At 39.0% G+C, this 26,053-nt stretch overlaps 2 protein-coding genes across 8 annotated transcripts in view; both read left to right on the forward strand.

Annotated features, from left to right (window-relative positions):
- The window catches only part of caprin2 (caprin family member 2), a 60,463-nt gene extending 42,486 nt beyond the window's left edge, over positions 1–17,977 (forward strand). For 3 of the 5 annotated variants that reach the window (XM_039761846.1, XM_039761850.1, XM_039761848.1), the window contains 5 exons: positions 8,847–9,015; positions 9,508–9,693; positions 10,228–10,328; positions 16,185–16,251; positions 16,844–17,977. In XM_039761846.1, the coding sequence (XP_039617780.1) occupies positions 8,847–9,015; positions 9,508–9,693; positions 10,228–10,328; positions 16,185–16,251; positions 16,844–17,412 (1,092 nt within the window). In that variant the 3' untranslated portion in view covers positions 17,413–17,977. The remainder of the gene's footprint in view (positions 1–8,846; positions 9,016–9,507; positions 9,694–10,227; positions 10,329–16,184; positions 16,252–16,843) is intronic. The other 2 variants (XM_039761847.1, XM_039761849.1) reach the window with 2 other exon arrangements.
- Positions 17,978–22,248: 4,271 nt separating this feature from the next.
- The window catches only part of ipo8 (importin 8), a 101,185-nt gene continuing 97,380 nt past the window's right edge, over positions 22,249–26,053 (forward strand). For all 3 annotated transcript variants that reach the window (XM_039761859.1, XM_039761860.1, XM_039761861.1), the window contains exon 1: positions 22,249–22,575. In XM_039761859.1, coding sequence (XP_039617793.1) covers positions 22,492–22,575 — 84 coding nt within the window. In that variant the 5' untranslated portion in view covers positions 22,249–22,491. The remainder of the gene's footprint in view (positions 22,576–26,053) is intronic.

Consider the following 26,053-nt stretch of genomic DNA (forward strand, 5'->3'; position numbering starts at 1 on the left):
TGATCTTTTTCTGTCTTCACCTATTCCATCAACACTAGATAGTCTTGTTACCACTATAACTCGGCACTAGATAAAACTGCTCCTTTAAAATGCATAAGGAGGTTTCCTTTAAGTGTTCAGTTCCATGGTATAATTCAGAGCTACAATCTATGAAAGCAACTGGCCGACGCCTTGAGAGAGTGTCACGCAAGTCTGGCCTCGCCGTGCCCATCCAGGCTTTTTCTGACCATCAAAGGGCTGCACTAACTGCAGCGAAGAACACACATTATGGCAGAATAATAGAAATGGCCATGATAACCCAAGGGTTTTGTTCTCTGTAGTTAATAAATTTATTTCAACCTGCATCTGGCCCAATTGCCACCTCTACTGAAGTCTCTGAAAACGTCCTCCACTTTTTGTGCAATAAAATTTTAAAGATCTAAATAATTCAACTAACATAAATCCATCCATTTATATCCTTCCCTGTCTTCCCACTCTATCCAGCTGCTTTTCTAAATTTTTACCAGTCACTTCATTTAATGAACTGCTTTGTAAGATGAGGCCACACTTAAATCCTGCCTTCATGCCATAATCCTGACTGTTACGACAATAATCAATACATCCCTTGACACTGGGTTTGTGCCAGCCACTTTTTTAAAATCGCTTCTGTAACCCCCATGTTAAAGTCTGGTCTTGACGGTGACAGCCTTAACAATCTCCAACCTATTTCCCACTTGCCTTTCCTGTCAAAAGTTCTTGTGTGTTGTAGCCTCCCAGGTCACCAATTACTTAACCTCTGATTTGATGGAACGCTTTCAGTCTAGTTTCAGAGCACAGCACAGTTCTGAAACTGCTCTGCTACGGGTAACCAAAGATTTCCTTATGGCAGCAGACTCTGGACAAACCAGCATATTAATTCTGTTAGACAGTTTACAATACAATACAATACAGTTTATTTTTGTATAGCCCAAAATCACACAGGAAGTGCCGCAATGGGCTTTAACAGGCCCTGCCTTTTGACAGCCCCCCAGCCTTGACTCTCTGAGAAGACAAGGAAAAACTCCCAATAAAAACCTTGTAGGGAAAAATGGAAGAAACCTCGGGAAAGGCAGTTCAAAGAGAGACCCCTTTCCAGGTAGGTTGGGCGTGCAGTAGGTGTCAAAAGTAGGGGGTCAATACAATACAATATACACAACAGAACAATTCCTTAAGACAGCATAATAAAAATTTTAGAATTACGGTTTAACAGTAGATGATATGACATAATTAGGTTTGGATATTTTTAGAGTCCTGGAGACCTCATCCATCTAGCTGCATCTCCATTTGGCCATGCCACGGCTGAAACATTGCTCCGATGAAAGGACCCCTCTTTCCCATGATTCCTGTGATCCTCCATCAGGGATGACTTTACCATAGGCAGGCAAACAACTTGGCAGGTGGGCGTGGCACCAATGGCCACATTTGGGTACCGAGAAAAGAAACAGAATAGGTGAGGGTTAGTATTCAAATATAATTATCATGTTACTTATGTTATAGTGCTAATGACTAACAACAGAGATGCAGTATGTACAGTTAATCAGCAGCTCTAGTCAGGATATGCTAAACTGAAGTAGTGAGTCTTCAGCCGGGATTTAAAGGCTGAGACCGAGGGGGCATCTCTTATGGAAGCAGGAAGACCATTCCACAGTTTAGGGGCCCTGTAACTAAAAGCTCGACCTCCCACTGTTATTTTATTAATCCTTGGAATCCTAAGCAGACCGGCATCTTGAGATCTTAATGTGCTCAGGTTTGTAAGTCATGATAAGTTCAGACAAGTAAGCGGACCTTGGCCATTTAATGCTTTATATGTTAAAAGGAGGATTTTGAAATCTGCCCTAAATTTAACTGGGAGCCAGTGTAAAGATTTAAGAACTGGGGTTATGTGTTCATATTTTCTTGTTCTTGTAATAATTCTTGCAGCGCATTTTGGATTAACTGGAGGCTGTATAGAGAACAGTTTGAACAGCCAGTGAACACCGCATTGCAGTAGTCAATCCTACTAGAGATAAATGCATGAATTAATTTCTCACAATCCTGTTTATTTAGAAAGCCTTAATTTCCTAATATTTTTAAGATGGTAAAAACATGTTTTGGACGACTTTGTAATATGCGCTTTAAATGACATGCTAGAGTCAAAGATAACTCCTAGATTGCGGGCTGATTCAGTAAAATTAATTGGGATTCCAACTGAGTTAAATGATGACAAAATATTGCTGTGATCAGCGTCATTCCCTCCAACAATTAACATCTCTGTTTTATCTGTATTTAAAGACAAGTAGTTCTCATTCATCCATTCCTTTAATTCACTAACACAACTAATTAAAGACAACATCGGAGAAACTTCATTTGATTTAAATGAAAGGTATAACTGGGTGTCATCTGCATACGAGTGAAAATTAACATTATGTTTCCTAATGAGAGATCCCAGTGGAAGCATGTAAAGTGAAAACAGTAAAGGTCCCAGTACTGAGCCCTGCGGACACCATATTCAACTTCTGTGTATAATGATGGAGTACTGTCAGCACATTTCTGTACATACTGGAATCGATTTGATAAATAAGAACTGAACCAAGCGAGCACGGGCCTGTAAGCCCAACATCGTTTTCTAGCCTGTGCAGTAAAATAGAATGGTCAATGGTGTCAAATGCTGCACTTAAGTCCAACAACATAATTACAGTGGAATTTCCTTCATCAGAGGATATCAGAATGTCATTTACAACCCGTGTTAGTGCCGTTTCTGTACTATGACCAGTCGAAAGCCAGACTGGAATTTCTCAAATAAATTGTAATGCGTAAGGTGTGACTGAAGCTGACTGGCGACTACTTTCTCTAGTATTTTAGAGAGAAATGGTAAATTTGAAATAGGCCTATAGTTATTTAGTATGTGTGGGTCTAGGTCTGACTTTTTAAGTAAAGGTTTAATGACTGACACTTTTAGTGCATCAGGTACTGTGCCATGCAATAATGAACTATTGATAATGTTTAGAATGGTGCTACAAGAACATCCATTGCACTTTTACTAGTTTTGTTGGCACTGGATCTAGGGAACAAGTAGTGGGCTTCATTTTAAATTAAAGTTAAGACTTCCTGCTCAGTTACAGGATTAAAATTATTAAAGTGCTGAATGCAATGTGAGACAGGGTCTGCTAAGCTAGTATTTGGTTTGTACTGTGATGCTGAGATCTGGGATCTTATATTTTTAATTTTCTCATTGAAGAAGTTCATAAAGTCTGTACTGCTAATATCTGTTGGTATTTTGCACTGTTGATCTGAATTCCCATTTGTTAATTTAGCCACTGCTCTAAAAAGTACCCTAGGATTTTTATTATTGCTATCTATTAATGTAGAATAGTATTCTGAGCGAGCTTTAAAGAGGGCCTTTTATATTTATTAACACTCTCTGTCCATGCAATTTGAAAGACATGTAGCTTTGTTGTTCTCCATCTGCTCCAGTTTTCGACACTCTAATTTAAGAGCTCGAGTGTTTTCATTAAACCAGGGAGAGTTTCTATGTGCTTTGATCACTTTTGTTTTAGGGGAGCCACTGTGTCCAGAGCATCTCTCAAGGTCACATTATAATGTGATATTAGCTGATCTAAATTGTTTTCCACGTTTACATTTGATGTTAACTGATCTAAATGGTTTTCCACAATTACACTCGACTTACTCAAGGTATCTATAAATTTTGAAGCAGAATTACAATCTAGATGTCGCACTGTCTTTGTTTTAATCTGCGAGTGCTGGCATGGGCAGAACTAAATCAAACGTAATTAAGAAGTGATCGGAAATAACTACATTTAATGGAGTAATATTTAAATTTTGAATTTCAACTTTGTAAGTTATAATTAAATCTAATGTATGGTTATGATTATGAGTTGGACCTTTGACAATCTGACAAAATCCTACTGAATTTAACAAATAAGTAAAACATTTGCTAAAAGTGTCAGTTTCCACATCGATGTGTACATTAAAATCCCCCATCAGAACTACGTGATCATAATTTATTGCCAAATCAGACAGAAGGTTGCTAAATTCAGTCATGAACAATGAATATGGCCCTGGTGGTCTGTAGACTAGCACTATAATTGTGTTGGAATCTGTTTTAATATTTAAAATGAATGCCTCAAAGGATGTAAAGTTGCCTAAATTTTTAGGAGTGATTTGCATTTTGTTACAATGAATTATTCCAAGGCCTCCTCCTCGACCAGAATCTCTAGACTTATGAAGGAACGAGTATCCATCTGGTGACGCCTCAGCTAGGGGAACAGTGTCACATTTACTAAGCCAGGTTTCAGTAAGAAGACACAGATCAGATTTTGTACTTAATATTATATCATTTACCAAAACAGCTTTAGTGCCAAGAGAGCGAATGTTCAATAAACAGCATTTAAAACTGCATGGTTCTTTCTGAACTGCTGATATATTTTTTGTTTTAATTTGAATTAAATTTCTATTACAGATGCCCCTGGTGGAGTGTCTGGTTTTATCCCTTGGTCTAATTATACACCTTTATTTTTTGGTTATCAATTAATTTATGGTTTGTTTCAAGACTAAATTTACTGGATGCCCCACAACAGGGATTATGGGTAACAGCTTCAGGAAAATAACAGGACCTCAGTGACCTCAGTGCAGCATTTGACACGGTCAGACATGACATTCTACTGTCCAGGATGGAGAACGTGCTGGGTATCTCTGGCACTGCCCTCCAGTGGTTCAAGTCCTATCTGACTGACAGGCAAGAGTTTGTTAATCTTGGCCACATCAGATCCAGCTCAGTGCCAGTCACACAAGGAGTTCCTCAGGGCTCTGTCCTCGGCCCTCTTCTCATCTGTATTTATATGCTTCTCCTTGGCCATATTCGTAGCTATGGACTGGGCTATTTTAATGCAGATGATGCTCAACTCTCTGAAGTTGTACTTTTGACATTGACATAGTTTTCTCCGCTCACAACTTGCCTCAGTGAAATTAAAACCTGGTTGGAGCAGAGCTCTTTAAAATTAAATTGCAACAAAACTGAACTCCTGCAAATTGCCACTAAAGCGCTACTTAAGAAAAATAGCTCCTTTTTAGTCACTCTTGATGATCTCCTCAGACCTTCTGATGCAGGGAATCTTGGTGTCATTTTTGATTCCTCCCTTTCTTATTCCACCCACATAAACCACATTAAACTTTCTTTCACCTCTGTAACATATCACGTGTTCACTCATTCTTCTCCTATTCTAATGCTGAGAAACTTGTCCATGCTTTTATCACATCAGTTATTGTAATTCCCTACTGGCAGGTGCCCCTTCTAATCTTATATCACAGCTCCAGCTTTTTCAAAACTTGGCTGTAAGAGTCCTTACTTGAACCAGCAACAGTGAGCACATCATACCCATCCTGCTTTGCCTTCACTGGCTCCCTGTGTCTTCCAGGATTGAATATAAAATTCTGTTGATCTACAAAGCTTTAAATGGCCTTGCACCAGACTACATCAGTGACCTTCTAAATCACTATGCCCCTGTTTGCCTACTAAGGTCTTCTGATTCTGGTAATCTTGTTATGCCTCGCAATAACCTGCACTCTATGGGTGACCGGGCCTTCAGCTCCATAGCACTTAGACTTTAGAATTACATCCTAAAATTAATTAGATCAGCTGACTCATTCATTCTTTAAAAAAAATAAAAAATGTAAACTCCTATTTAGGAAGGCTTAACTTAACATTCTGCCCTTTCTTTCAGTTTACCTCTCTGTCCAGGTGTGGTGTGCAGGATAATTTGTCTGTTATATCACAAATTAGTTTTTTTTTTTTTCTTCATCCATCCATCCATCTGAATTTAGTATTTTACTCTGGTTTATTGTTCTATTTAATGCTTTCTGTTTCATTGTTCAGGAAAACCTTTGTATCCAATGTTGCATATACCCTGCTGTGTTTTCTAAGACTCTGTGAAGCACCTTGAGCATGGGAAAGGTGCTATATAAATGTATTTATTTCCAACAGGGGTGCAGTTATTTGCACAGATTACATTACGAAAACAAGCAGTTGCTACAAATTACCTTTTCATCGCTATTTGCTCACCCTGACCATAAGGCCAACAGGATGGGTCTGGATAGCATCTTAATTCTACCAACGCATATAGATAACATGGCTCAGAAATGACTGCAAAATTCTTAACCGGTCAGCCAGTCGACCCTGAAAAGAGGTCATTGCCAAATACCCTGATAACTTATAAGGCAAAAGGATTGTGTGATTTCTTTGTGGTTGTCCCAGGATTGCCAGATTTCCACAATTGCAGATCAGGACAGCCACCATTTCAAGAGGCCAAAAAAGTTGAGGCAAATGCATTTTAAATTATACATGTTTATACCTCTATAATTCTAACTTAATCTAAACAAGTATATCTAAATAAGAACATGTATAGAAGAATAAACTTTGAACAATAATTTGCAGCAAATGTATGACAACACAAATACATGATTTAAAAACTGATTCAGCTGACCGTTGCCACCTTTTATGAATAAAATTTGTACACCAGGCTTTCTACAAATTTAGCGAGCCTAACTAGGTATTAAATATAAAAATTGAATTAAGATGTCTACATACAATTTTTGCTCACTCTGGATTTTCAGAGGCAATGTGAGACACTGTCTGAACTTAGGACAGTCCTGCTCAAATCAGGATGTCTGGCAACCCTGGCTTGTCCAAATGTAGGCTCCATTTCAACCACACCAAGAGTGTGGTTCTAAGAAGGCTAAATCAGTTTATTTTGCCAGTCATGAGCAATAAATCCTCAGTCCCAGAAATCTCACTCTTTGCATAGCTGGTCATTGCAGATGTCCTGCCATTACCATTTAAATCATACAGCAACACACTCTTTGTACACAATAGAAGGCAAATATTAGCATATGCATTAGGATTTACCAACGTTGAAGACCACTGTATTGAGAACATGTCAATCAGAAGTGATTAGTTTCAGATCAAAGGAATATATGACTGATATGTTGAAATGTGCAACGTCCTGCTGCTTGGAGTTAGAATTCTATCTCCAATCTGTAGGACTTGCAGCAAATTTCAACCATCTGCAATGTCAAGCTAATTTTCACATCATGTTCTGGTTTTATAAACGCCACCTTTTGCAGAAGAATGGCTTATGTATGTTTGAGTGTAAGCAAGTTTTATATCTCCAGTTCTTAAGATATATGTAAAGTCTGATTTTACTAAAAAGTGGTGCTATGTGAAAGTGAATTTTCACCATAATGTTTTTAACCATCCTTTAAAGAATGACCACCAATATAAACATGGTAATTAGTTCTGCTAGGGTCTCATTTGCTAGATTTTAAAAATGGACTGATTCAAATATCATTGGGCTGCACGTAATAATCACCAGGGTTAGTCTGGATGTTGTTCAGGGTAGGCATGTTCACAGTGAATGTTTGGAAAGATTGTGAAATACAAGTTGCACTGCTTAAGTTTGTTCATTTGGAAAGCAATCAAACCTTGGTTGTCACTCATCAGGAGGTCCTCTGGCCAATTTTTATATTGTAGGGCAACATTCTGCCTAACTACTAAGGTGATACTAACAGTTCCAATATCTAAAGTATTGAAATACAATACAAAGGTCAACTGTCAAAAGTAGTAGTAAGCAGGAGAAGAGAGAAGTTCTGCTGCCATAAGGAGGATGTGTATAACCCCAAGTCATGATCTCTACTGGGAAATGCTAGGGCTGAGGACAGACCTTTGCCTCATGGCTGCATAAACATTTGCACAATCTTCTTGGGACTTCACAGTAGGATTAGAAATGTGACATTAGACAATTGCATAATTAAAGATACATTGTTTAAGTTGGCTTTATTAGTGGTAAACACATTTTGTCTTGAATTTGTGTTAAATGAAGCATACATTTTAAATGAATCTTCCAGTGGTGCATCCTGCTGTAAAGGGCACTACAGCAAATGGGGAAACTAAACTCCACTTTGCCTGCTCCCATGCTGGAACTAAATATATTGCTGAAGCAAACATCCATAGACATTTTTATTCAAGAGGAATTTTTTGAGAATACTGTACGTTCATTAGCTCACAAGCCCTTTGAATTTATGTGGATGACACTTTGCTATTTTATTCAGCCTTGTATCCTATTTTAATGAATGGGCAAACTGTAGGAATGAGTTGAGTTATGAACATTTACTAAGATTTCCTTAACTTCTGGGTGATCTGTAAGATTACTGTGCAGCCTGGTGGACATGTAATTAAACACAAGGCAGGTGGGACTTCCAAGGTTCATATTAACAGGAAGTGCAGAGGAGTAAGGAAGCAGTGTAAAAGTGCTGGCTCTCTGCCCAAGCTGTCCATGTAAAATGAGTGAATGACACGTACAGCTGCACGGCAAAGCAACCGCTACCTTTGACCAGGTTAGGTTTGAATGGAGAATGGTGCATAGTGGGTGTGGCTTTGGTTTTTGTGACATGCAGCACATGCCTCACTCAGTAACATTAGGTAGAATCTGTAATAACAAAAGTAATTGTGGAATAAGTGTGTGGTGTGTTGGCCTACATATTATAATGGAGACGGAGTACATTCATGTCAGTTTGACAGCCATAAGCACTAAGTGTTAAGTGCTCAAAATACTGTGAGAAGAGGGTTTTATCCATTTTTGGATACCTTTTTCATGGAGTTCTCTGGGTAAATGCTTGGCCACCTATGTCTCAAAACCAAACTGTAGTGGAGAGTAAAGTTAGTGACACTAACATCGCTAGGGAAAACCCAGAATCCAGTGCTTTTTAGACGGTCAGTGAGTGTTACAGTACTGGCCAGCCTATGAAATTAATGTATTTACTATTTTTTTTTTTAGGTCTTTAAAGTTGATGCTCCTTTACCTCCAAGAGAGTCTGAACTGAAATCGGATACTGTTTCATACCAAGAATCTTGCAGTCAGACATACTCCACAGCTAGCACTCAGACACCCCCTCAGTGCTCCATACTTGATCAAACCACCCCTGTACTTGAAAGCGTTACTCCAGGTAGGCCATCTATGCATTGCATAGCAATTTCTATTAAAAGTAATCTGTGAAAAGGGTGGTAAGGTAGCGGTGTGATTAGTGCTGTTGCTACACAGATCGTGTCCTGTGTGAAGTCTGCACATTCTCCCTGTGTCTGCATGGACTTGCTCTAGTCATTCCAGTTTCAGCTGACTGGCAATTCCAAACTGGCTGTGAGAATGGGCCCAGTCAGACTGTTTCTACCATATCTAGGACTCATTTCTGCTTTGTTCCTATCTGTGTCTCCAGTTCCAGCTTTTTTTCCCTTCAGAAATGAAAGTTTATTTACATTAGTCTTAACAGCAGTTGAATATTGATGCTCAACTCCATTTTAAATTCTTCCAAAATGTGAGAAATATATGGCATTCTTACTGCATTATTCAGTGGTACTTAGCTGAAAACTCACTTTACCAAACCATGTTTCATATATGGCAGTTCTAGTGGTACATGTCTAATATTGGTTGTCTATTGCAGTAACGTCTTATCAATCAGACTCTCCTGTGAGCAATGGTTGCCATGGGTATCTGTCACCTGGTCAAACTAATACTTTCCCTCGTTCCAACCAAGCCTTCTACAATGGCCGTGGCGCAGTCAGAGGAACAGTACGTGGAGGAAGAGGCCTGACAACAAACTCTTATCGTTCACCTAGTGCATATAAAGGTATTTCGGCACCTTCCCTTAGTGCTGACAAGTGTACACTTTATCAAATTTTTAATTATATTTTAACAATTAAATGTACAATAGCTATAAGACCTTTTTATATAATTTAATCATACATTCACACTTATGATAAAACCACAGTAGAAAAAAGTTTGTGGCCCGTCTATTGTTTAGAAAAGTTTTTTTGTTTCTTACTACCAAACCAGGAATCTGAGAATTGCTTTATAAAGCACTTGTGTACTTTCTATAACAAGAGTATCCCAGGTCTGGTACCCCGGCCTGAATGACAGACGTAAAGTATCATTGTTCAATTTAAATAAACCGCGTGCATTCCTTCTAAAATGAGATTGCACTCAAATTTTCTATTTGACTGTTGAGCTAAACATAAAGTGGTCCACACCAGATTCTCATTACTTTTTGATCACATCAAATAGTCACCAGTACATTGAATACGTAAACACATACCTGCAGTTTAAAGGCTCCTTAAATTTGTTTAATGAATAGATGCCAATGATTTTTTTTTTCCTTTCCCAGCTCCCTTTGAAGGTTATAGAGGTGGAGTGCAGTCACCCAGTGGAAACTACATTCAGCCATATCCTGGAAGAGAATATACAACAATGCTGTATGGGTCAAGGGTAAGGAGGCAATAAATGTTCCATTCTACTTGACTTGTATTGAGCTCAAGTGCAGTAAAAATACTACCTCATAACAGAGTTACACAAGTATTTTAACACTCTTGCAAACACTTATTCTTAGTGGGGAAGAAAATTGACTGATTATAACTGCATGCCTGAAAGATTACTGTTCTCTTTGTATGCATCTGCCCTTGTCCCAACATGTCGCCTTGAAAGGGACACAAGCAATGTAACAGCAGAGGGACGGCAGCCAAACTCCAATACACCTGTTGTCTCTTCTGTGCTCAAGTCCTTGACTCTTCAGCATTTTAACTTTGTATATTCAAAATGATCACATGAAGCTACATGATGCTCAAATTGTATGGCTAAGATCGGGTTTTGCAAAGTACCCTTATGCCTTTTCAATTGTAAGAGGACAGTCTCTCTTCTCCAATCACATTATCCAACCACAAACTATAAATTGTTTTAGGCAAATGTGAGATCTTTTACAGTATGTGGCCTATATGAAATTGTGTAACATGCATGTTACATAAAGGTAAATGGATGTGCCTACAATTTGACATTTTATTCAGCATTAAGGCCGCAGACTTTACCTCCTAGAAGTCTCAGAAGCTATAGAATCTGTCACATTGCACTTCTTAGAGAAGAATGTCACTTCTCCATCAATCCACCAGAGTCTCAAATGTCAACTGAAAGCTCCCAAAGTCTTGCATGTATGAAGTTACTAAGTTGGTTTTAGATGGTTTCTGTGGTGTTCTGTGTAAATAAACTTTCTAACATTTGTGTTAAATCTACCCTTAACCTTGCGTCTTTCATTGATTTAATGTTAGGATCAACACCCATTGTAATGTTTTGGGACTGCTGTGCCCAATACAGGTTTTGTAATTTTTTTCATAGTGGTTCCATGGTGCACTTTTTGTGAAAAATATATTTAATCAAAGTAGTTGTGTACAGTACATATGTAATAAAATTGGTTTCAGGAATAAAAAGGAAATGTAAAATGTGCTGACATTTAATAATACAAATACTCAATAATATGGTGTATAGTTTGTTAGTAATGTAGGTGTCATTTCAGTGTTTAGCCTGTCCTTGATGTGAAAGTTAATCTATTTCTACATAAGCACGTTGAAGCAAACTGGAACATATACTTCACTAGTATAAAAGTGAATATTTATTTTAAATTCAAACTTTTTTTTTTTTCCCTTTAAACATCAGAAGGAAAACGCCCAAAATATCCTCATTTGCTGTTAGATCACTCTTTGCTTGTTCATGGAGATTAAATGGATACAGATTCCACAAACCTTGAGTCTCGTCTAGGGTTAATAAGTGGAATTAACCATAGCTTTTTTTTTTTGCAGTAAGTAATATAGCCCAATGAAATTCTCTACACAATATTTTACCAGAAATTATGCCCTGCTGCCAACTTGGGTGCCTACCCTCCCCCAGCACCCTATGATGCTTTGAGGCTAGTTTGACATCAGAATTGTAGCAACCATGCACAGAACTTTCATGCTTATGTATTGTACAATTGTTGTGGAGCTGCTTTTGGCATGTATGATGTTACCACCCAATCAGTATTCCAGCCATTGGTATTTTCATTTGAGGGGTACAGTAGCGGGCGGCGCAGTGGTAGATCTGCTTCCTTGCAGTTAGGGTTTGCTTCCCAGGTCCTCCCTGTGTGGAGTTTGCATGTTCTCCCCATTTGTGTGGGCTTCCTCCAGGTACTCCGGTTTCCTCCTAGCAGATCATAATGAGAATATCAAGTATTGCCACTGGACATAACACTGGTGCTACATGGGTAATGAGCCATGTGCCCAGCTACTATCTCTAAACAAGCCTTAAATGAGTCCTCCCTGTCCACAAAAAAAAAAAACCTGCAACTTCATCAGCGAAAATTTATTTACTGTTTACAAGGTGTTTATCTCCATGGAAGAAAACTGCAAAGCATCTGCATAGATCATAAGACATTCAAGCAGTACCTGGTACTGGAACTTCCAACAATGGAACTATATAACTGGAATGGGGGGTTAATTATTATTTACTGAAACTTTAGTGTCCTTCAAGTGAATGAATGCACTTGTCCTAACTGTTTTCCCACTGGTGGAAACATTTTTGAATTCCTCTGAAGAGGACTGTTGTCCAATATCAGCAGCATGTGGGTTTTTTTTTTTCTCTTTCCCTTTTTGACTTGATCCATGGTACAAAAACACTTTCCTTTTTGAGGTTTTTTTTCATATGCAAGAACTCCGACACAAGTCAATTCGGAAAATCTCTTCAATAGTCCAATCTTCGTAAATTGCATTGCAAACTTTTTCAAGATTTTCGTCATTCCTAATTGTGGAAGGTCGGCCAGATCTTGGTTGGGTTTTCAAGTGAGATTCCCCTCATTTGAAATATGAAAACCACTCATAGACCTGTTTTTACCTGAAGCTTCCTCTTTAAAAGCAGTTTCAGCAGCTGTTTTCCCCAAGAGAAAACCAAACTTAATGCAGACTTGCTCTTTATGATCACCCATCACAAAAATCGCAGAACACGTTTAAGCACCAAGAAAAACAGACACAGAATGGCGTATGAACAATACAGAGCAATGCCACTTGGCAGACTGCCACTGTAAGTACGTTACACCTAGCAGTGAAAATCGCAACTAAATCTAGATTGTGCACCAGGTACATATTCCAGTTATTTTAGGGTACCCCTCGTGTGTGGGTGTATCTATTAAATGTTTGCTAGATTGTGCCCATTTGTTTTGCTTATAGTTATTTATCTTTTGGGGCATGCTTGTAGATGCTTCCCTAACTCTCTGGGCATTGCCAGTCACAGCCCATATGTAGTCAGAGTGGGGGGGTGGGGGATTTTGGTGATCCCCTTTGGTGTTGGGTGCATGTACCCCATGAGGTACATAAATGGCACCCCATGATGTCCATAACACGCATTCAGTATTTTTTAGACTTTGAAGACCATTTCCCATCAACTGCTGGTGCATGTGCTCCTTAATCATACCTTTTGGGTGGTGCCACCTGAGGTGGCTGCCTATGTCACCTAATGAGTTGACAGCCTCTTCCTTGAACAGTTTAAAACACCATTGTACCATTTATAAGCTGCTAAATATAAATATAAACTAGCTCTTCCTCCTTTCAACATTGACTTAAATGAATTTTGTGGAGCTTGCAGAAGTTCAAATATTTCCATGACTTTGAGCAAATTGCACAGTTCACTCATAACTTATCCTCACTTTTGGGGAAACTTCAAATTTTACTAATTTCATATAGATACTTTATTAAATCCCAAGGGTAAATTCACAAATATTGCAAGCAAATATCTACTCTGTTAATTGTAATATATATATTTTTTTTCTTTCTATCCTAGTCGTTTGGTTAAAAAAAAAAAAAAAAAGTTTGTAGCCAAGGGGGGTGGGGGTGTGTGTGGTGTGTGTTTTTTTTTTTTCTTCCCACATTTGGGACTTCAAAAGTCTATCTACAGGGTAAGAAGTTCATGTTCCAATCTGTCTTTTTGAATAGCTGCACAAAGTCAGTTTGAATGAAATTTCGTCTAAAAATTTTACCTTGTGAAAACCAGCCAATATGTAGTAATTTTTTTTTTTTTTTTTTAAAAAACAACTCAAAATAGCCATACTAATGTTCAGATTAGCTAATGTGCCCAACTAAACGCCTGTGACAACACTGCATGCATCAGACATTCAGTGCCTGTCATTACAAATGGTGGAGCCTCTGGTTTGGGCGAGTTCAACAAAAGGCAAAAACGACAGCACTGGCCTAAGTTTTCCGGTAGCTACAGCTAATACAAGGCATTGACTGATGGCTCATGGAACTTCTAGGTGGTTTTGAAGAGCAAAAGAAACACTGAACTACATTAATACATTGCATTTTAAACAATTTTATATTGCCTCTTAATCTCCCCTTTTTATGCATGTATGTACCATGTATATGTACTGTATTGTGGAAGGTGTTTTGTTTTTTTTTTAGTAAAAGTTCTCAACTCTCACCTCAGTCCTAGAATCAATCTTGTAACTTTTTTGTGCACTTCTGCTAGGTCTCTTGTACTCTGAAGACCAAAGCTACACACAATACTCCCAGGTGATGGGTCTCACTCGTATCAGTTTAAGTGTAACCTTGTTTATGTACTCCACACTTTGTGCCATAACCAATAACTGCCCTTTTTTTTTTTTTTTATTCATTTAAATTTGAATTAACGTGTTAAAGCAATATTCAAAAAGTGAACATTTTTTATAGTATCAATTGGTACAGTTAAACACTTTGGGATATTCATTGCTTGCTCATTTGATCAGTTGGATGTGTACAGACAAAATGTACAAATGCAAAGAGAGATGATTGGCATTCCTTTTAATGAGTGAGTCTGTTGCAAAGAAAGGCTGTAACTGTTGGTGGTTTTAGATATAAAATATCTGATATAAAATGCACCACACAAGGTGTGCTCACTATTACATATTCCATTAAAGTGTGATTATTTTAGGAAGTGTTCCTAATTTGGTGGCAAGCAGAAGATTACACCAGAGTTGTCCTTGCCCTTTTAGACTGCTCATTCCTTCACTACCACTGTCACTGCAGGAAAGTGAGTGGTTGGAGTGCTTTCCAAGTACACTTGGAGGAAGGAATCTCCTCCTGAGATCTGTAGTTGTAATGGAAGGAAGAATCTGGCTGTCTGGGGACACTGGATTGTGGTAGTAGCAGAAGGTGTGCCTAAGCTATCGGGAAGAGAATTGAGGGTGCAATAGTTGTAAAGAAAACTGCAAAGTTTAAGGGAAGTTGAGTGTCAAGACCATGGGGTTTTTTTCTGGTTTGGATGAGGGATACAGATATACAAAAAATTGAAACTGAAGCATAAATTCTTCTTTTGCACCTTTTATTGCATTGTCAAATGTTTTCGGATTTATGGGGGATACAGTTGTATTTTCAGTTTGTAAATTTGTGGACCTTTTTTTCACAAGAATAGTTGATAGTGGTTTATGTTAAATATTTACAATTGTGAATCATTCATAATTTTTAAAAATGGGTCTACTTGTTGGCCATATCATCCAGTCCTACTATAACCTAACATATTAGTCGCCTTCTGATCACTGAAGATGCTAAGTCCACTATGTAAGGTGTACTTTCAAGTTTCAAATCTCCATTATGTACTTCAAATCTCATTTCCTACTGTAATTTACATTTATTTACATGACCGCTCTGCCTAAGCCTGTATTCTCCAGGTCCTCTTAAGGATTTGTTAGAATGACAGATAATATAGAATCTAACTCTTAGGCTTATGGATACTAAGCAGTTGCATATACGAACAGTATTTTCTTATCCAGATTTTATATAAGTAGTTGTCCAAAATGTAATCTACATGTTGACTAACATCAGCAGTTAGATATTATGTGGACAGGTCATTTGTGTAAATAAGTTTATAATTCTGTGTGTTCAAAAGTATAATGGAGACTGGCTCACCATTGGTTGTAGATGCTTCTAAGAATCAAAGGCTACCTGGGTGCTCCAGTTTCCTGAGGCATTTACACTTCCATAGTAACATTGCTGGGTGCAAAGGTGTTTACACTCCTTGGTTGTATGGTATAATATTCAATCCTCCTGTCTGGGTGCATTAGTTCTTCCCAGATCTATTTGTTTTGCAGTGTGAAAATGCCATCTAGTCTTTAAATTACTTTCTGCATTTAACATTCTTCTGATAGCAGTCTGACTTGACACTGGAAGTGAATGTTTGCAAAGTGTTACTGATGTGGGCAATTCAGGATGAATATGTTGGAGTTAGAATGATCAGTGAATGTGGTCTTAGCTTCTGGTGCAAGGTGTTTTTTTGACCTGCCAAATTCTTTTTGTTTAGGAAACAAGCTTTCAGCAAAACTATAAACGTGGAAGCGCAACTATTGGGCAAAGAACCAACTCTAGAGGCAAGTATGGTTTATTAATATTTAAGCAATTTAATGTTTGGCTTTTTGGGGTGGGATAATGTGGTCAAGTTTAGTGTTTATTGGAAAAGGTTGGCTTGGGTGCATCTCAACTGTATCTGTTTCATTTATGTGGTACGTCTTGATTTTTACCATTCCATATTGTATGCAATCTAAAGGCACTTTATGAAGACTATTACTAAGCTGTGACTTGACTCATTGTGCAGTCTGTCACAATTGCGACCTTTGAACAAAGTTTTGCACCATGAAAATCGCTTAACTAAACCACACGTTGGGTAGCATCAGACACTCCACTGGTTTGTGCATGAGTTTTTGGTGACGCTAAAAGCCATTTTTAAAATATTATAAATTTGGGTTGACCAAAAGGAACAAATGTTTTTATATTAAAAAAAAATTCTTTAGGTAACATTTGGCCATGACTGTAAACATTTCTGAACAAGTTTCCTGGTGCCCACCAAATAAGATCAGAATTTATTTTAAAAATTTACTCAAGTCCCTTTTAGATTAGCCATATATCTGCGTGTAAAATTAATTGCACTTGTTTCCTAATGTACAATCCTTCTGTCCATTTCAGCAGGGTGGAGTGATTCTTCACAGGTGAGCAGTCCAGAAAGGGACAATGAGACCTTCAACAGCATTGACTCTGGCCAGGGGGATTCACGTTGCCTCACTCCAGTTGATATGCCTGTGACAAGCCAAGCAGCTGCCCTCCTTCCAGTGCATGTCTACCCACTCCCCCAACAGATGCGTGTTGCTTTCTCTGCTGCCCGCACATCAAACTTTGCTCCTGGCACATTAGACCAGCCTATAGTTTTTGATCTCCTTCTCAACAACCTTGGAGAGACTTTTGATATGCAAATGGGAAGGTTCTCCTGTCCTGTTAGTGGAACCTATGTATTTATCTTCCACATGCTGAAGCTGGCAGTCAATGTGCCACTTTATGTGAATCTCATGAAGAATGAAGAGGTCCTGGTATCGGCATATGCCAATGATGGTGCTCCTGATCATGAAACTGCCAGCAACCATGCTGTGCTTCAGCTGTTTCAAGGAGACCAAATCTGGCTCCGTTTGCACAGAGGTGCTATTTATGGGAGCAGCTGGAAATATTCCACTTTTTCTGGGTACCTTTTGTACCAGGATTGAAATTTTCTGTAGCGAGCACCAAGGAATAAAATGTGGCTTCAATGCTTTACATGTCAAGTGTAGAAGGATGGATTTCCTCCCTCTCCTAACACAGATGGTAAATGTTGGGCTTTGGCATTTAATCCTAGTCATTGGCTACCACATGTGGGGGTTTCAAAGTAAATGGCCTCATCTTTGAAAAATGGAATGGCTTTCTTCTTTAGAATCTAAGATGGTACCAAATTAATCAAGAGGATGATCTTCAGGGATGATTGCAAGTAAACTGACCTTTATGCTACAGTATGTGCCAAAAGTCTTTACCAAAATTCCAGGTTAATACAATGGACTTGATCTGGGAGACAGCTCTCTGTTACAGAAGAACCATTTTTCACCTCTTATAAAACATGATCAAGAGACTAAACATGTGGGTTTAATATAAGCTATACTTAAAGCACTTTCAAATGTTTTAATGCTGCCTTGCTTGGAGGGGGGGTGTTCTTGAAATGTCAAGCTGGGGAAACTTGATATGCTCACTTTTGGGCTATATACCTCATTGTGCCTACACAAATAAACAATGTGCAATTAATATTTGTTTTTATTTTTGTAGTGTTTCATGTTTGAAGCAGCAAAATATTGGTGAAATAACTAAAACCATTTAGGAATTTGATAAATTATGTGGACACCTGCCCAAGGCTTGGTGGTCATTCAGTGTTACAATCAAATGTTTGATATACAGAGGAGAGAGTCAGAAGTCCTAATACTGGATCCATGGGTCACACATCCAGTCTTCTGGGACATGTCACTGTAAAAGCTTCCTGCCAACAAAGTTAAGCCACATGTCAATCTTCAAAACAATTTTCTGGCATCCGTGACCGTGTCAGTGTACAGTATGTGTGTATAAATACATACACACGTACATATCTATACATATATGTGTGTGTGTGTGTGTGTGTGTGTGTGTGTGTACAGTGCATCCGGAAAGTATTCACAGCGCATCACTTTTTCCACATTTTGTTACAGCCTTATTCCAAAATGGATTAAATTAAATTTTTTCCTCAGAATTCTACACAACACCTCATAATGACAAAGTGAAAAATGTTTAGTTAAGGTTTTTGCAAATTTATTAAAAATAAAAAAAACTGAGAAATCACATGTACAGAAGTATTCACAGCCTTTTCTCAATACTTTGTCGATGCACCTTTGGCAGCAATTACAGCCTCAAGTCTTTTTGAATATGATGCCACAAGCTTGCCACACCTATCCTTGGCCAGTTTCACCCATTCCTCTTTGCAGCACCTCTCAAGCTCCATCAGGTTGGATGGAAAGCGTTGGTGCACAGCCATTTTAAGATCTCTCCAGAGATGTTCAATCGGATTCAAGTCTGGGCTCTGGCTGGGCCACTCAAAGACATTCAGAGTTGTCCTGAAGCCACTCCTTTGATATCTTGGCTGTGTGCTTATGATTGTTGTCCTGCTGAAAGATGAACCGTCGCCCCAGTCTGACGTCAAGAGCGCTCTGGAGCAGGTTTTCATCCAGGATGTCCCTGTACATTGCTGCAGCCTTTCCCTTTATCCTGACTAGTCTCCCAGTTCCTGCTGCTGAAAAACATCCCCACAGCATGATGCTGCCACCACCATGCTTCACTGTAGGGATGGTATTGGCCTGGTGATGAGCAGTGCCTGGTTTCCTAAAACGTGACACCTGGCATTCACACCAAAGAGTTCAATCTTTGTGTCATCAGACCCATCAGATTTGTTTCTCATGGTCAGAGTCCTTCAGGTACCTTTTGGCAAACTCCAGGCAGGCTGTCATGTACCTTTCACTAAGGAGTGGCTTCCGTCTGGCCACTCTACCATACAGGCCTGATTGGTGGATTGCTGCAGAGATGGTTGTCCTTCCGGAAGGTTCTCTCTCCACAGAGGACCTCTGGAGCTCTGACAGAGTGACTATCGGGTTCTTGGTCACCTCCCTGACTAAGGCCCTTCTCCCCCGATTGCTCAGTTTAGATGGCCGGCCAGCTCTAGGAAGAGTCCTGGTGGTTTCGAACTTCTTCCACTTACGAATGATGGAGGCCACTGTGCTCATTGGGACCTTCAAAGCAGCAGGATTTTTTTCTGTAACCTTCCCTAGATTTGTGCCTCGAGACAATCCTGTCTCAGAGGTCTACAGACAATTCCTTTGACTTCATGCTTGGTTTGTGCTCTGACATGAACTGTCAGCTGTGGGACCTTATATAGACAGGTGTGTGCCTTTCCAAATCATGTCCAATCAACTGAATTTACCACAGGTGGACTCCAATTAAGCTGCAGAAACATCTCAAGGATGATCAGGGGAAACAGGATGCACCGGAGCTCAACTTTGAGCTTCATGGCAAAGGCTGTAAATACTTATGTACATGTGCTTTCTCAAATTTTTTTATTTTTAATAAATTTGCAAAAACCTCAAACTTTTTTCACGGTGTCATTATGGGGTGTTGTGTGTAGAATTCTGAGGAAATAAATGAATTTAATCCATTTTGGAATAAGGCTGTAACATAAAATGTAGAAAAAGTGATGTGCTGTGCATACTTTCCGGATGCACTGTATGTCCTGCAGGGAGTGTTAACTCCAAAACTGGACCATGTTAATTGTTTCTGAAATACTGTACACTGCAGAAAGGGCACCTCAATGTATTACCCCACACACAATATAACCACAGCAAAAAAACAATTTTGAAGCAAATTAATACAAGCTATGAATAAAATTATAAATCAATTAGCATAGCCCAAGTCAGCCTCTACTGGAAAAAACTAATTTAGAAATTGGCAGATTCTACCAGTGCACCAGAGTTGAACAGGATGTCAGTGTGGTGGTCAAGAAGTTATGAAATTTTCAAAAGCTGGCATGTGTTAAATATGTTAACTTTAAGATCCTTTTAGTTTTGGTCCAATAAATTAATCCATATTTACCTAGGAGCCTCAACCCTTTATTCAGTGGTAGCTTCTCCCATTTCTCTGCTGATAGTCTCCAAGAAAGAATTTCAAAGCATAATAGTGAAAACAAAAATGTAATCATAAAATATATTGAGTGTATATGAGTAATTAATTCATGAGGAGTCTGAATACAGAGAGTAGATTAACATACTGAATATTAATTTAACTTCAATTTTGACCACATTAGTCTTCCTGTGAAGCTGCATTGTGACATTTGTTTGCACAGAATAAATCATACCATAAGTCATTAAACACTTTTAGACAGATTTGACAAACTTCCTTCATTCCTTGGATTCTCATGTGAGAACAAAGAATATGTCCATTCACACTGTGACCTTTGATTATTGACTAGGAACCACTTCCCAATAGCTTAGAGTATGTGCTTTCACAAAGATGGTAACTGGACTACTTTTGTTTCACTATCTACAAAAAATGCATACAAATCTCCCAGAAGCCTCTTGGAGAACCAGCTCAAAAGAGGAGATATTCTTCTGGATCAGGAAATTCTAAGGTGTGTGTTCTCCTTTAGATACTTCCTGGTTGTTGATAAAACTTCCTCATCCCCATTTAAAAACTATCTACCCATGCACAAAGGTACCACAGCAACAGGTAAGCATCTATTGCTGTAAAGAACCACACATCCAATGACAGCATCAATAATATAACATCAAATGTGGAAACAATATCTATAATTAATCACAACAAGTAAAGTTTATTCCCAGAGGAACCTGACTACATCAGAACGACCAGTGTGTTGATGCTTTGTGCTACAATTTTTGATCTTATCACGAGAGCAAAAACTGTCACTGGACATCAAAGTTTGAAAGTATGCTGAGCTTACTTGTCAGATGCTTTCATTTTGCCAACAATTCACCAGTCGTTTTGCACAGAAATGCAAAATCCATTTTGAAAATAAAATCCTTCTCTGCACTTTACATACCTGAGCAGACACAAATGTACCTTGTAAAATTACTCTGTACATTGAATAGGTGAAGCTTATTGGTAGGTAGACAAAAGTTCAGTTTCTGAAAACTGATGAAAGACTAAATCTACTGATGTGATCTATCTATATATATTTATTTGTATACACTGTATTGTGAATTAATTAGGTGCCTGAATGTTCTTCCTCCCCCTCTCCTCTCTCACAACAGATAGATACATAATCACGCTCTTAAGTCTTTAATAACGGGACATGGGTCTCTGTGCTCTAACGGCTATCAAGGGGAATTCTAAGCTTTGGCATTACATACTCTCCCTCTCTCTCTAAATATGTATCATTCATAACCTCGGATGCCGTTTTGCATGATATAATACTACTAGCTGTGCTTGTTTGGCGACTATTCAAGTTTAGTCGACTCTTAAGCTTGGAAATTATCTATGAGGGGCCTGAACAATGGTTCAAGCCTTGGACACCCTCCGTCCTAAGTTCACCCTCCGTCCTACGTTCAACAATGGATATGTGACAGGAAAACTCACGCAAACTTCCGTTTGATTACAAACGTTTACTTTACACACGTATACATTTAATGTAAAATGACAGTCTGTGCAGCATTCCATTTTTCAGGGATCGGTCGTGTGACATCTGCTTGGCCAAAGCGAACTCACCTCAACAGTCCCACAAGTTCATTCAAAATCCTTCTATTTCATCAAGCTGACTTAGGAAAATGGAATAAGTTAATGGTGTCCAAATTCCTGTTTACTTTTCAAGCTACCAATTACACAAAACTTAACCGTATATGACAATTTATACAGGACGTCAGAACACCAATGCACGCCTGTCGTACAGAAGTTAGTCTTTCTGCTTTCTTCAGCACGTTCGCGCATGCGGAATCGGTTACTGACTTCCACGTGATGTTGATCCCAGACAGATTGCGCACGCGCAACCGATGGCACTTTGCTACCGTACATCATGTCCGCCGCTATTATGAAGACGGAGCGAATGGATTACAGCAATAGTCGTAAAGCAGTGTTTCATTCTGTGCTTGCGACCACCACTTGCTGATTACCGGTAATCGGGACAGCGCTGGAAGACAGCGGGCGAGTAGCGAACTGGAAGCATAACAATAATAAGAGCTTCGGTTTGCGGCGAGAGTCACTTCACCTCCTCCGCGCTATAGACAAGAGAAGAGATGGACCCAAACAGAATCATCCAAGCTCTTAAAGGTACAATTGATCCCAATCTCCGGATAGATGCAGAAAATGAACTGAATCAGGTAACTTTATTCATTTTTTACGCGTTACCCGCCTCTCTTTGTGGAGTTTTTGTTTATATTGTTCACGAACCTTTCTGTTTAAAAGCGCTTGGATTTGGCGCTTTCTATTCAACATAGCAGATCAGCACTGAGGTGGGATTCCCTGCTCACTCCTACTCATCCCCGAGATCCTGGAAATGGGAAGCCTTTAGTTATAGCGACTAGGGTACCAAAGGCGGTGGTCGGCGGTCAAAAGAATATGCCGAAGCAAATTACAAGTTCATATTCCAACTTCATTGTTGACTACGATACTTGAATGCACGGAGCGTGACACCTGTGGCTGGTAGCGTGTTATATTTAATAATGCACCCTCTTCATAATAGATCGTTTAGCAGGGGCGCTGTTCCAGTATGAAGTGCCGATACCCGTAACCCATAGTTGTGGGACTGCAGGTGATTAAAATGCATTAGAGAACATCATTTTTGATGGGCACCTGCCCTCCCGTGGAATTGTATCACGAAGGGTTAAAGGCAGAGACAAAAAAAAAGAGACTGTAATTAACTTAGACAGAAATATTCTTTGTGTCCATGTGCATTTCCAAATTACATTTTCCAGTGCCTTGAAGACCTAGCCAGACATTACACAGGTTGAATTCTCAGACTCGGAGTGAAGCAAGCGAGTACTTTTCGATTACCAAGTAGTGTCCTAAAGAGTAGACTTTGTATGTGAATAGGATCATCGGGCTTGTTAGACTGAATAGCCTGTTCTCCTCACAACTGTTTTAATGCAGGAATTCTTAATTTTCTTAAACTGAGGATCTAAATAAGAAAATCGATACAATACTGGGGCCCAAGAAAAAGTATATCACCATTATGACATCAGAGCCATACATTGATAATCACCATAGGATAAACAGTAAATGTTTCAGTTTCCATTCAAGAATATAGTCAGTCAGTCATTTTCCCACTGCTATATCCTACCTATAGGGTCACAGGGGCCTGCTAGAGCCAATCCCATCCAACACAGGGCGCAAGGCAGGAACAAACCCCAGGCAGGGCACACACACCAAGCATGTATTTCACATGAATATTACTGAACAAGAAAAGTGGAAGTAGATATATTGTTAATATAACAATATTTATCATTAAAAAGGGGGAATAGGTTATTGAGGTATATCACTGCCAGTGTAAATGCTTAGTGTTAAGCTTTAGTTAAGTTAAGAGAAAAACATTTTTGGGATGCGGTGCAAGGATATGATCATTTTTGAAAGCATAGTATGAATGATCACTTAATTTAGTTACGCAACTTTATTTTGCCCCAAGGGGAAATTTGAATTTTTACAGAAGCTCTTTAAATAAATAAATACATAAATAGGGACATAAGTAACTGGTCTGAACACACACAAGAAAATGAAAAAGAAAGAAACGTTCTGATTTAGTCGTCACAGTAAAGCATTCTGCAGATGTGTTGCTGTTGGTATAAAGGAGCCTCCCTAGCATTTCTTGACACACTTCCACTGAATAAATCGTTGGCTGAAAGCCCTCGGTGTTAGTGTGTCACAGAGAGCATGTGCAGCATTGTTCATAATGGCATTCAGTTTTGTTTACTTTCCCCTCCTTTGCTATGACCTCCAGTGGGTCCAGAGTGTGTCCTATAACTGAGCCTGCCCTTTTAATTAGCTTGTTGATACGGTGGGCCTCTCTTGGTGATGCTACCAGCCCAGCATGCCACAGAGTAGAAATTCATACTGGCCATCACAGAGTTATCGAGGATGTGAAGGAAGTCACTTACCACATTAAAGAAATGCAGTCTCCTATGGAAGAAGAGCCTGCTCTACCCATTCTTATATAGTTTGTCTGTGTCCTGAGACCAGTCCAACCTGTCATTAATGTGGACCCGCCAAGTATTTGTAGGAGTGCACCATCTCTATGTCCAGTCCCTGAACATTGACTGGACATTGAGATGTTTTCTTGTGGTGAAAGTCAAATAAGCATTTCCTTGACTTTTCTGATATTAAGAGGCAGACAATTCTCATTGCAACAAGAAACAAACTTCTCCACCTGACTCCTATACTCTGTCTCATTGCCTTTATCAATACAACCCGTAAGTGCAGAATCATCAGAGAATTTCTGCAAGTGACATGACCTGGTGTTATATTTGTGGTCGGAAGTGTACAGAGTGAAGAGAAAAGGCAACAGGACTGCTCCTTGTGGTGCTCCAGTGTTACTTGTATTCGTATCAGGCACTCAATCCTTGGGTCTCACAAACTGCACTCTTTCCAACTAATAGTCCATTATCCAGGACACCATAGGCTCACCCACCTGAATATCTTTGCATATTCTTAGCATCAGATAAGGAATAAGTAGTCAAAAACAATTAGTTGATGCAGTTTATATAATTTCTCTTCTCGTATTTTTGAAATAAGCTCCACCATTAAAATCATTAATAGAATTCTAAATATTTGATAAATACCTTATTAAAGAAGACTCTCCAAGCACTTTACATAGAGGGGGGAGGCACTTCAACTCCCACCAGTGTGCAGTATTCACCTAGATGATGTTATGGCAGTCATTTTTGTGCCAGTATGCTAGCCACACATTAGTTATTAGGTGGTGAAGATGTTATAGAGGCAGTTAGTCAGTATGGCACAGGGAGTAATACGGGGCCTGAATGACCAGGCTTTGATGGGGAATTTAGCCAGGACATCAGGAAATGCCCCATTCTTTATGAAAGGTGCCCAGGGATCTTTTATGACCACAGAGATTCAGGATCCTGGTTTTATGTCTAATTTGCAGGATCGTGACAGTTTTTAATGCCATGTCCCTGTAACTGCACTGAGGCATTGGGATCCACATACAGACCATAGGGAAAGTGCCCCCTGTTGGTCTTATCAACACCTCTTCCAGCAGCAACCCAAAGTTTTTCCTGGATGGCCTCCTATCCAAGTACTGGCTGGGCCCAAACATGCTTAGCTTCAGGTGGATAATCTGTTCTGATGTGCATGTGGCATGGCTATTCATAAATTCTAGACAGATATCCTGCTTTTCATTTAAAAATTCAATAAAACCTGTAAAAAAAGAAGCTTAGTTATCCCAAAAGATATATGCACAATTTGTATTTTATACAGTGACAGGATAAGTCTTGATGATCAGTTTGGTGAACTAGACTGTTTGAAGTGTTTAATTCTACTAAGTGACATTGCGTTGAATGTCTATAGCTTGTCTCATCCTTTGGATATTTTCTGGTATTCTTGCAGTTCTCAGTAGTCCAACAAACATGTCCTCCAACAGTAGACTTAAATTTATCAAACCACATTAAATGGTGTTGCAAGAAGGAATTTTTCCTTACCAAAGCATGTCAAACTTCGTGCAAAATCTTCTTTGCTCCTGTGTTACAGACTTGGATTCAATATACTGTATACTGTAGCAGTGAACATGGCATGAAGGACCCGCCATTTATTCAAATACAGTACAACAAGTATACCCAGGGCAGTTAACTT

This window comes from Polypterus senegalus, chromosome 8 (assembly GCF_016835505.1).
Source record: "Polypterus senegalus isolate Bchr_013 chromosome 8, ASM1683550v1, whole genome shotgun sequence".
Taxonomy (NCBI): Eukaryota; Metazoa; Chordata; class Cladistia; order Polypteriformes; family Polypteridae; genus Polypterus; species Polypterus senegalus.